General features: G+C 40.9%; 1 protein-coding gene across 1 annotated transcript in view; it reads right to left on the bottom strand.

Moving 5' to 3' along the window:
• The window catches only part of supt5h (SPT5 homolog, DSIF elongation factor subunit), a 63377-nt gene that overhangs the window by 37538 nt on the left and 13100 nt on the right, over positions 1-12739 (bottom strand). The window contains exons 4-9 of the mRNA XM_078431205.1: positions 12404-12469; positions 3223-3292; positions 2566-2634; positions 2369-2434; positions 2229-2259; positions 847-915 (exon numbers count right to left, since the gene is read on the bottom strand). Of these exons, the coding sequence (XP_078287331.1) occupies positions 847-915; positions 2229-2259; positions 2369-2434; positions 2566-2634; positions 3223-3292; positions 12404-12469 (371 nt within the window). The remainder of the gene's footprint in view (positions 1-846; positions 916-2228; positions 2260-2368; positions 2435-2565; positions 2635-3222; positions 3293-12403; positions 12470-12739) is intronic.

Genomic DNA, 12739 nt, shown 5'->3' with positions numbered 1-12739 from the left:
GGACTCCCCCAACATTGGGAACATGTTTCCTGCCTCCAACGTGTCCAACCCCTTAATAATCTTAGACGTTTCGATAAGATCCCCTCTCATCCTTCTAAATTCCATGCATACTAGCCTAGTCGCTCCAGTCTTTCAACATATGACAGTCCCGCCATTCCGGGTATTAACCTAGTAAAACTACGCTGCACGCCCTCAATAGCAAGAATATCCTTCCTCAAATTTGGAGACCAAAACTGCACACAATACTCCAGGTGAGGTCTCACTAGGGCCCTGCACAACTGCAGAAGGATCTCTTTGCTTCTATACTCAACTCCTCTTGTTCTGAAGGCCAACACATTCCATTGGCTTTCTTCACTGCCTACTGTACCTGCATGCTTCCTTTCAGTGACTGATGCACTTGGACACCCAGATCTCATTGTACGTCCCCTTTTCCTAACTTGACACCATTCAGATAATAATCTGCCTTCATATTCTTACCACCAAAGTGGATAACCTCACACTTATCCACATTAAACTGCATCTGCCATGCATCCGCCCAAGTCACCCTGCAACCTCATAGCATCTTCCTCACAGTTCACACTGCCACCCAGCTTTGTATCATCTACAAATTTGTTAATGCCTGACAGTTGTTGGGAAGAAGCTGATCCTGAACCTAGGCGTCAGTTTTTAAGACTCCTGTACCTTCTTCACGATGGCAGGAGTGAAATGAGAACATGGTTTGGATCCTTGATGAAGCTGGCAGCCTTTTTTAAGGCTATGCCTCCCACAGATCATGTCTAACTTGAATTTAGCAGCTTGCTTCATCAGCAGTTAAATTTGGCTCAATAATGTTGAAAGGATACCTACTGACTCTGTCAACTGATAGGCGACATACTTCCTCATCAAAGAAATGGCAGTTCCCCTTTCCTCACCAATCTGGAAAAGGAAAAGAGAAATCAGGTACAAAAAAAATATTACCAATAGCAATCCACCATTAAAGGCATACTTTTATTTAGAAATGGAAGCCTTTCATAGGTGATATGATTACCAGCACTGACCACTGATATTCAAACACGGCAGCAAATATGAAATAAAGAACAAAAACTGTTGGAAATACTCAACAGGTCAGACACATCAATGCAGAGATAAACAGACTTTACGCTTTAAATCCTTGACCTTGATCAGAACTGAGAAATTGTGTAGGTTTTAAATTATAGCTAAAACAACAAACAGTGGAGTCAGCGTGCGAAATGCTGAAATTGTGTTAGGCTTCCTAATTATAATGGATCCAACCGAGAAGATGTAGAGAGATGAATGGGAACAGAAGAAAGCAGAACTATAAAACATGAGAACTGGCTAACATTGCAATGTTAGAAACCAGAAACTAAACAGGTTGCAAGAAATATTCTGCAGATTACACAATATCCAATACAGGTTGATGACCTTCCAGCAGAACTGATAAGACTAGTTATCCAAAATGGTTAAATTAAGTGAAGTGGCCCAAGTACTGCGACATGTCAAGTCAGGAGGTAAGATATTGAGCATTGTTGGCACTCTGCGAGGGAGATCAGGGTGGGAGTGGAAGAAGCAACTGAAAAATCAAAGTTATCTTTGCAGACTGAATAGCGGTGTTCTGCAAAGCGGTCACCTGATTCGCATTTGATTTCTCCATCAGAGGGAAGACCAAATTGTGGGCTCTGAATGTGGTAATTAAAATGGAAGCAATACAAGTGCGCCACTATTTCACAAATACTATGTGGAAGAGAAGGGTTTTTGGTGGGGAAGGAAGGATGCATTAGAGAGTTACAGAGGGAACGATGCTTTTGGAATGCTGAAAGAGGGGAGGGAATATGAATCTTGTGGTGCGATCACGTTAAAGGTGACGGAAATTGTGGAAGATGATCTTTGGAATGTGGAAGCCGGTCGGATGGAAGAAGGGACAAGGCAAGGGAAACATTATCCTAGCTCTCCGTGGAAAGAGAAAGGGCGAGACCAGAAGTGAAGGAAATGAGAAATTACATGGTGAAGAACCCCATGGAGAAGAAATGATGGTTTAGGAAAAAGGAAGCCATCAGTATGTATTCATAAGAATAATTAAAACAACAACCAGTTGTCGCTAGATGTTTGTGCAATTTTATTGGTATTTCCGGCAATTTGTATTATTTTGACCCGATATTTTCATACTGTTCAGAAATGTACAAAGCATATAGGTTTAGGCATTCAATACACCCATTTGTAAACAGTCATACCTTACACTTCACAGTCCATAAATTGGGATCCCTGTGTGAATGAAGTAGAAAACATAGGATTAGACCAGATACATTTTATTTTGGCAAATGTTGAAAAGATATAATATAAAAACAAAGCTTTTGAAGGATGACTTACTTACTTTACACCAGGCAGTAACTGCTGTTGTGTGATATCATCAGAGAGTTCATCTGAAGCACCATAGAAGCTAAAATTACAAGAGATTAGTTTATATCCAAAGTATAAGTCTTCAAGTTCTATGTTTGTTTTGAAGTCTTACACTGCAATGAGTATATAGAATAACAAGAATTGTCAAATTTGATTAAAGAACATACTTACTGGTCACCTGCAGTTGGCTTGGCATATTTATTCATGTAATATTCCCCAAGTTCCTCTTCTCTTTTGTCTCTGCAAAATACAATGAATTTGTGGCTGTGGCATCATATTATATGTAACAATAGCATCAATAAGTACAAACCATCATAATTTCATTTTCAGTTACATTTGTAACTAATCATAGCTCTTTGGGGCTGCGTTTTACAAGTTTGTAAGGATGGAGATTTAATCTAGTTGTACCCCCAACGTTCATTGAGCAGTCCTTATTAACTGTGCACACCAATTTAGTTTGCTTTAGTTTAGAGATACAGCATGGAAACAGGCCCTTTGGCCTATCGAGTCTACACCAATCATCGGTCACCCATTTGCACTACTTGGGTTGCTTTCTCTAGAATATCAGAGGTTGAGGGGTAACCTGAATGTATATAAAATTATGAGAGGGATTGACAATTAGCACCTCCCCCCCCCCCCCCCCCCCCCCCCCCCAAGGTTGAAGGAGATATATAGAGCAAGATTCTTTTTTTAAACAGAGAGTGGTGTCTTTTTTTTAAATCCAGTAATGTTGAAAGTTAGGTGATGGAAATGGCGGTGGTGTGGACAGAGAGATGTGCTGATACAGGAAGGTTTTATCCATTACCCAAGGGAAATGGGAAAAGTTACCTCCAATGATTCATCAATCTTCTCGCTCCTGAATGGTCATCGTTAAGGACTAGGTTGTCAATGTTGGAGGCTACAAAATACAAAAAAAATAGGATAAACGGGTAAGATTTTAATTGACATGTCAATCCTGGTTTCATTAACGACCTATGGTTCGACCTTTCCCTTTTTAAGTATTGATTTACTTCACAAAGTTTGAAAATTTCAAATGTCAGACAGAACAACATGTCAAGCATAAACATGGGCTCCAAATACTGGGGAGCTCAATCATATCGTTAGTTCTAGTAGAACGTGTTTATGACATAGAAACAGTGTTAATTGTAAATTAGATCTGAGAAATCCTAAATTAAAATCTCATTCCTAGACTGTGCAGAACAATTTGCAATTTGTTATAGCTTTCAATTTAAATAGCATACGTGTTAAAAGCATGGCTCGATTCCAAATCAACTGTTATTATCACTCCCTGCTTTTCTAAAGTACTTAGGAATTAGTAGCTGAATTAGATCACTGCCAAAATAGGTCATAAACATAGAAACATAGAAAAATAGGTGCAGGAGTAGGCCATTCGCCCTTCGAGCCAGCACCGCCATTCAATATGATCATCTAAAATCAGTACCCCATTTCCTGCTTTTTCTCCATATCCCTTGATTCCTTTAACCCTAAGAGCTAGATCTAACTCTCTCTTGAAAACATCCACAGCTTACTGTGATATCATGGACACATTCACTCCCAGAAGCTTGGCATCATGTGCATTTAGCAATAAAAAATGTTTTTAAATCTCGCCTTTGGCAAATACTAAGAATGAATTGGCTTTGTGACTTGAATCCCATTTCCAAATTTGTGCAAATGACATTTGCATGGTATCAGCCTGTTCTTGATGGCATTGTTTCCAATGTCCCGATAATATTAAGACTTTCATATTTGGTGGGCAAAATCTCTTGATCAATGACTACGCAGCACCCAACCAGTTTTCAGCAACTCCTTCCTCAAATAACACACCAAAACAGTAACTAATTCCCAATTCAATTAACTTCTCGTACAAATAAACGCGATCCTGCTAAGTTTTACTACAAAGGAAGTAAAGAGACAAATTATCCTAGGCTGCAAACACAGCAGATTATGGGTGGAAGATCTTTGAGCACAGTGCCCGACATTTATTTGAATTCAGAATGTGGCAAAGGGATAATTTTTAATAAAATAATGCTGCATATCTGAAAATCCTACCAATTATCTGTGAGAAAGTCAAGATCAAGAACATTTCTAATGTATTCTGTTATTTAACCTAAAAACTATTTCTTTTTGGGAATAGCTGCGGGAAAGTAAGCGCATTTCAGACACTAAATGAGATGATGAGAAAGGACCAACAAACGATAAACACCATTTTCAGTCCCTCATCATTATACCCAATTCTTGATGAAGATGAACTGACTATTGAAACTCGATCCAATTAACAGACATTTGTGGACCTTGATCACGCAAACAAAATTTTTAAAAAATAGATGAAAGGTTAGGTCAAAACAAAAATAAACAATTTAGTAATTACATAATTATAACTCACAAATCAACCAAAGCTTGCATTGATCATAATAGAGCTTACAAATTACTCTGTGCAAAATATTATTAACAAAATGTGTTATTATTGCGCATGTATTTGTAATCATGTAAATTTCCCCCTAAATAAATGCTTAACGTCAGCCCAATTAAGTTTCTGCTTTTACTGAAATGATCAATAATCTATTAAAGGAAAATAATGTGTAGGAAAGAACTGCAGATGATAGACACAAAAAGCTGGAGTAACTCAGCAGGAGTTTTTTGTCCCGCAAAGGAAAATAATGGATGTGTGATAATATTCATACACCATAATTTCTAAGCCCTAAATTATGATCCACAAACCAAGAAGTGTTAAGCTTTGAAACAAAAAAAAAGAATTGGGTACATACCTTCAAATTCTTCTGTTCACAAGGCAACACAGTAAAGAGCCAAATTTATACCACCAAAATCACATGGTCAATGGGAAACAAAAGTGAATGGATAAAAATTAAGACATGGCATGTAAGCAGTAATGTATGATGTTTTAAATGCAAAATAAAATACACACAAGCAAAATGATTATGCCCATAAAGAGCACTCCCAGAAACTAGTCTTACACTCACTCTTTATTAAAGGTCAGGTCCAACTAAACACCTCTTTGATTTCCAACCGCATTTGATCAGTTACCAGAATGTTGATACCCAAGGTGCTCCTGGTGACATTGTCAATATATTTCATTCAGTGGGAAAACAAAAGTGAAGACGTCCTTGTTGACACTAAACATAGCCCCTTTTTGAGCTGTGTGAGTAAATTGCCCACAATATTGGTCAGTAGGTTCATTAAGACTGAATTTTATATGCAAAATGGCTGCTGAATTCAGTCAGATTTCCCAGAGTTACACTGTACCCAAGCTTGCCACTGTCTTCAAAAGACCGATAGAAACGTTGACAAAACAATTTGCAATCGGAAATGTTAATGTAGCAGACTTAGGATTTAATGGAAGTTGTATACTTGCAAGATATATTGCATAAAACAGTGACATTTATTTGACATCTCCACACCACATTAGTTCCAAATTGCTAGCCCGTGTGGAAACTAGATATTGAACACTGAGGTCATGAAATTAATTAACTTTTTTGAAAAGAGTAATGACAGAATAGATTCAAACCTGAAGTTCACAAATTCTGAAATTGTGCTTCAGTACAAAGAAAAATATTGTTAATTAATATATTTTGCTATAGAATTTATAAATTAGATATTTGTCACTGATCACTGATCACTGGGCGGCACGGACTTGGAGGGCCGAAAAGGCCTGTTTCCGGCTGTAGATATATGATATGATATGATATGATATGATAATCATTCACTGTGCAAAATCAGTTTGCCTCCGTTCTTTTCTGCTATTATTTCCACTTTTGGTATCGGCACAAAAATAGTAAGAATTTCTATTCAGTGATTTTTCTGCAGATATATTCTATGATAAATCATGAAATTATGCCTTTTAACTTCATTTACGTGCTTTAATTGAATTATGTTGCAATCACAAGTATCTTGATATGAAATTAGATACATCCTACATAAATCCTATACACACACGTGTTATGCATTAAATAAATACATTAGTAATTTTGAATATGTTCAATTGAGTGTATCAGGAAAACCTGTGGAAGGGCTAACAGTAGTACACCACTGCATTTCTTATCCATGCCTGGGAATAAATTAAATAACTGCACATCAAGATTCCAATAGTTCAAGTCAGCCCAAAATAAAGAAACAATTGAGGCAATCTCTGAATGCTCCCTCATTGTAGCAAGCTTAGATTGCAAAGATACCAAAAGAGGGCATAGGAAGCAAACTTAATGCTTCAAAGAGCAACAATGTTTTTTAGGTTGAATAGGTTGGGTCTTTATTCTTTGGAGCATAGAAGGTTGAGGGGGGAATTGATAGAGGTTTTTAAAATTTTGAGAGGGACGGACAGAGTTGACGTGGGTAGGCTTTTCCCTTTGAGAGTGGGGAAGATTCCAACAAGGGGACATAGCTTCAGAATTGAGGGACAAAGGTTTAGGGGTAACATGAGGGGGAACTTCTTTACTCAGAGGGTTGTGGCTGTATGGAATGGGCTTCCGGTGGAAGTGGTGGAGGCTGGCTCGATTTTATTATTTAAGAGTAAATTGGATAGGTATATGGATAGGAGGGGATTGGAGGGTTATGGTCTGAGTGCAGGTAGATGAGACTAGGTCAGGGAGAATGGTCGGCGTGGACTGGTAGGGCCGGACAGGCCTGTTTCCATGCTGTAGTTGTTATATGTTATATGTTATAAACAATAGTCCAGTATAGAGCACTATTTTGACTTCCAGTCTAAACGAGAGGTTCAGATGGATACTCATCAAACATGGCAGGGTTTGCACATCTTCACTTCTGACAAGATGAAACAGTAACTCAAGTGGGAGGAGCTCAAAGCTCAAGTCAAAAGGGAGAACAATGGACCTTCACAAGCTCGACCCCCCCCCCCCCCCCCATGACATTGCGATGTCAGACTCCCAAGGTCGATGTTAGAAGATCTTTCCTCATGGTAAACCATCAGAGCATCCGGCCCTGACGGTAAACCTGGCCAAGTACTGGCTGGTGTTCTCGTAGCCATATTCAAACTTTCACCATTGTGGTCGAAGGTCCACAGCTGCTTTAAAAGAACAGCCATAAGACAGATGGCCAACAAAGGGCACGGCGATATGCCTCAACAACTACTGACCGGTGGCACTCAGGTCCGTTATGAAGAGTCCTTTGAGAGGTTGGTTATGATGTAAATCAACTCCTGTCTCAGTATTAATTTGGACCCACTTCAATTTGCCTCCTGCAACAGGTCGACAGTAGATCTCACTGGCTCTTTATTCTGCACTGGACGACTTGGACAAAAGGAACACATAAATTAGGCTGAAGTTCATCGTCTGCAGCGTCATCCTTTCAAAACTCATCGTCAAACTCAGGGAATCCCTGCTCCTCCATCTGCAACTGTATCCTTGACCTCCTCATCGGCAGACTTCAATCAGTATAAATTGATGACCGTACCTCCCCCTTGCTGGCCATGAGCACGGAACACCTGAAGGTTGCTTCCCCCGTCCCCTGCTCTTCTTTCTCTACAATCTTAAATGTGTAGCTAGACACAACTCCAATGCAATCTTTAAATTCACTCACGATTTCACGGTCATTGGCCAAATAACGGGTAACGCTGAATCAGATTGCTGGTGATATAATGATACTCTGGTTAAATGTATCGAGCCAACCATCTTGCTCTCAACGTTAGCAAAATCAAGAACCCAAGCAGCCGATTCCTAAGAAACCACTCCAAAGATGCTGCCTGTCCCGCTGAGTTACTCCAGCTTTTTGTGTCTATCTTTGGTTTAAACCAGCATCTGCACTTCCTTCATACACAAGCCGATTGTTGACTTCAGGAAGGGAAAACCAAAGGGCAATGCACTTTCGTCTTCATCGACAGGACGGCATTGGAGTCAGCAGCTTTAGGTTCCTGCACAAATATATCCCCAAAGGTCTGTCCTGGATGCCATCACAAAGAAAGCACATCCACACCTCATATTTTGCTTGGGCAGCTTGCAGCCCAGCGGCATGAACATTGACTTCTCCAACTTTAGACAGTTCCTCTGTCCCTCTCTTCCCCTCCCCAGTTCTCCCTCTATCTTCCTGTCTCCACCTATATTCTTCCATTGTCCCGCCCCCCTGACATCAGTCTGAAGAAGGGTCTCGACCCGAAACGTCACCCATTCCTTCTCTCCTGAGATGCTGCCTGACCTGTTGAGTTACTCCAGCATTTTGTGAAATAAATACCTTCGATTTGTACCAGCATCTGCAGTTATTTTCTTACATCCACACCTCTTCTACCTCAGACATTTAAGATGATTCGGCAATTTGCTGAATACAATATGAAATTTCTACAGATGTATGGAAGAGAGCCAACTGACTTGGTCACATCATGTCTTGGGTGGGCATTGGTTGGCAACATGAATGCTCAGGAATGAAGGCGGCTGCAGAAAGTGGCGGACTTTGCCAGGCCCATCGCAGGTATCAGCTCCCCACCACCGAAAGGATCTCACAGGAAATGCTACCTCAAAGAGACAGCTAATATCCAACGTCCACACCACCCTGGCCACATTCTCATGGTGCTGGTAATATCGGGAGGAAGGTACAGAGCCCGAGAATTGTCCCACGGTTCAAGAACAGCTTCTTCCTATCAATTATCAGCTCTTGTACCACCGTGCAAATCCCATAACCACAGCCTACCTCCAGCAGAAAACTATTATGGACTTTGCAGTACTAAGATTGCACTATAATTCTTTGGCTTGCATACCATGGGCTGGTTTACCTAGAATAGCTGATCATTTATCCTGTAGTGGGTCTGGACGCAGCAGGAATCAGGCAAGACGCCAGGTAAGGATTAACAGTAACTTTAATGTAGCATCAGAACATCCACTCTCTTCAGTTTCCCGCACGAGTAAACTCTAGCCCCTTCAGGCAAACCCCGTCGCTCCAGACCCCTCCCCAGCCCTGTCCACTCAGTGCCGAAGGGGATGACCCAGGGAGTGGCCTAATCCCCGGGCACCGCCACAATCCTATATTTATTTGATATGTTAACATGCCCACAAAGCTGCAGCAAATAAGAATGTGATTATTGTGGTCCTGGTTCAAATGATAATTAAACGCCATTGACTCGATGTTCTTGAACACCTGAACATGTATCATTGTCACCTTCACAATGCGCAGGTGCGTAGCACCAGCAGCCAATATCATGAATAGGTTCAGCATTTGTAAACAAAAGGAAATTCCTCCCCAATGCCATTAAAAACCTAAACTCGTATTCTTAATTTCATGTTTTGATTTCTCTTTCATTAATGTCAACTGTCGATCACCAGACTTATAGAACCACCACCATACATTGAAGGAATCCTGAACCAAAATGCGTGCAAGTTGATTGAAAACTTTTTCCAAGTTGAATATCACCAGGAAAACGAAGGATAAAATTAAATCATTCCCACCACCTCCTACTTTCACTTCCCACAAATATACTAACTATCCGGGGATCGGTCCCATAAGTGCTGGGAAACAACTGCGAACCACACACAAATAGGGATTACTGATGTGTGGGAAGGAACTGCAGATGCTGGTTTACACTGTAGACACAAAATGCTGGAGTAACTCAGTAGATCAGGCAGCATCTCGGGAGAGAAGGAACGGGTGACGTTTCGGGTTTTGACCCAAACCGTCACCCATTCCTTCTCTCCCGAGATGCTGCCTGATCCGCTGAGTTACTCCAGCATTTTGTGTCTACCTTCGATTTATACCAACATCTGCAGGGTTTTTTTTCACACACACAAGAGTATCTGGGGTTTAATTGTCCTCAGCACAGTAACTAAAAGAAAGCAAGCAACAACGTTAAACTAATAATTCAATAAAAAGGTCACAAAGCCGACAAGATGCAATCACCCATTCCCATGTCAACTCAGAATTCATCATCTGCTCCACAACTTAGACATTACCGTCTATTCAATCTTCTACTTTCTCTTCTCCCAGCTCCACTACATGCCAATATAAAACAAAGCCACGACTTTGCATTGCAGTTCATCTGCTCTCTATTCCTGCCCCGTCCCTCACAACATTTTGTGTTCCGTGAAAGTAATGCAAAAATATGAGACAGGAAATAACACAGAAGAGGAAAGGAAATACATGAAAGGTAAAGAGGATGGGGACAGACAAGAGTGGGAAGCAAATAAATCACCTCTCTTTAAGGCTGCCATTTTCCCCATCGTAAATTATGACTCCCAGGAAATTCCTCCAAATCCCATTTCCTATACTCTCTCATTTGCTCATCACGGTGGCGCAGCGGTAGAGTTGCTGCTTTACAGCGAATACAGCGCCGGAGACTCAGGTTCGATCCTGACTACGGGTGCTGTACTGTAAGGAGTTTGTACGTTCTCCCCGTGACCTGCGTGGGTTTTCTCCGAGATCTTCGGTTTCCTCCCACACTCCAAAGACGTACGGGTATGTAGGTTAATTTGACTGGGTAAATGTAAAAAATTGTCCCTAGTGTGTGTAGGATAGTGTTAATGTGCGGGGATCGCTGGGCGGCGCGGACTTGGTGGGCCGAAAAGGCCTGTTTCCGCGCTGTATATATATGATGATATGATGATAATTCCCTCTGATGCTTCTGCCACCCTATGTGAGAGGTGGTACTCAATACACCTACCGACAAGTCTCTGGAACGCGAGAAAAAAAAGAGCACCAGGGTGAAACTCACAGTCACAGGGAGAACCTGCAAACTCCACACAGACTGTACCAAGGATCGGACCACAGGTTGCTGGAGCTGTGTGTCAGCAACACTAACTGCTGTGCTATCCTGCTGCCTGATTACACAAAAAGGGATGGAAATGCAACTGTAGGAAACTAACCTCATTAAAAACGAGAAAATCTTGCCCATTTGGAATCTTAAAGGGATCAATTGGATACCAATAAAGGTGTACCTGGCAAACCTAGCCCAGGATGGCAAGCAAATAATGAATGGGAGGTTGGATCTGCAAATAGGGTGATGCATGCTTCAGACATACATTGCTAAAATATACATTTGTATATTTTAACATAACCACAGAAATTAATAACACTACATGAATTCATGTAACTCTTGAATCATGTAACTCTTGAATCATGTAACTCTTGAATCATGTAACTCATGTATTATTGAAGGTCTAGGTTTAAAAAACAGAGAGGGATACAATGTGGAAACAGGCTCTTAAGCCCATCCACATCCATCCAAACCTATCCTATCCATGTACCTGTCCAACCGTTTCTTAAATGTTGGAATAGTCCCTGCTTCAACTATCTCCTCTGGCAGCTTGTTCCATACACCCACCACCCTTGTGTGAAAATGTTACCCCTCAGATTCCTATTAAATCTTTCCCCTTCACCTCAAACTTATGTCCTCTGGTCCGCGATTCACCTACTCTGGGCAAGAGACTCTGTGCATCTACCCGATCTATTCCTCTTGATTTTATATACAGCAATAAGATCACCCCTCATCCTCTTGCGCTCCAAGGAATAGAGTCCCAGCCAACTCAACTTCTTCCTGTAGCTCAGACCCTCTGGCCCAGGCAACATCCTTGTAAATCTTCTCTGTACCCTTCGATTTATTCACAAAATGCTGGAGTAACTGCAGGGGCCACAGTTTAAGAATAAGGGGTAGGCTGAAGGTCAGACTGAATAAGGGGTAGGTCAGACTGAAGAAGGGTCTCAACCCGAAACGTCACCCATTCCTTGTCTCCCGAGATGCTGCCTGACCTGCTGAGTTACTCCAGCATTTTGTGAATAAATCGATTTGTACCAACATCTGCAGTTATTTTCTTATACTTCTCTGTACCCTTTCCAGCTTACAATTCCAAGTTACAATTTGACCAAAAAAGTACATTTTGGTCAACTGATACATTTTTATGTGATAAAAACATATAGATGAAGGATGAAAGCACAAAATCATTATTGTATAAATTTTGTTGGTGTCACAGGGCCCAAAACTCAAACACAAAGAGGTGATAAAAGTCACTGCACACCAAGGCATTTTTCAGAATGCCAAGGTAATTAATGTTACCACTGGACAAACCTTTCTCAAGAATGTCTTCCGCTCCTTCCTCCCACTGATCTTCATCTTCATATTCATCATCCACATCTTTAAAAGAAAAGGTTCAACGTTTTAGATATTGATTTGGCTAAAACAAAGAAAAATAAATGCTCTCATTTTCAGAACCAATGATTGCTTAGACAATCAATTTTAGGCTGACAAATGGTGTTGAATTCAATAGACAATAGGTGCAGGAGTAGGCCATTTGGCCCTTCGAGCCAGCACCGCCATTCAATGTGATCATGGCTGATCATTCTCAATCAGTACCCCATTCCTGCCTTCTCCCCACACCCCCTGACTCCGCTATCCTTAAGAGCC

Source organism: Rhinoraja longicauda, chromosome 41, assembly GCF_053455715.1.
Source record: "Rhinoraja longicauda isolate Sanriku21f chromosome 41, sRhiLon1.1, whole genome shotgun sequence".
NCBI lineage: Eukaryota > Metazoa > Chordata > Chondrichthyes > Rajiformes > Arhynchobatidae > Rhinoraja > Rhinoraja longicauda.
This window is presented reverse-complemented; position numbering and strand designations above follow the sequence as displayed.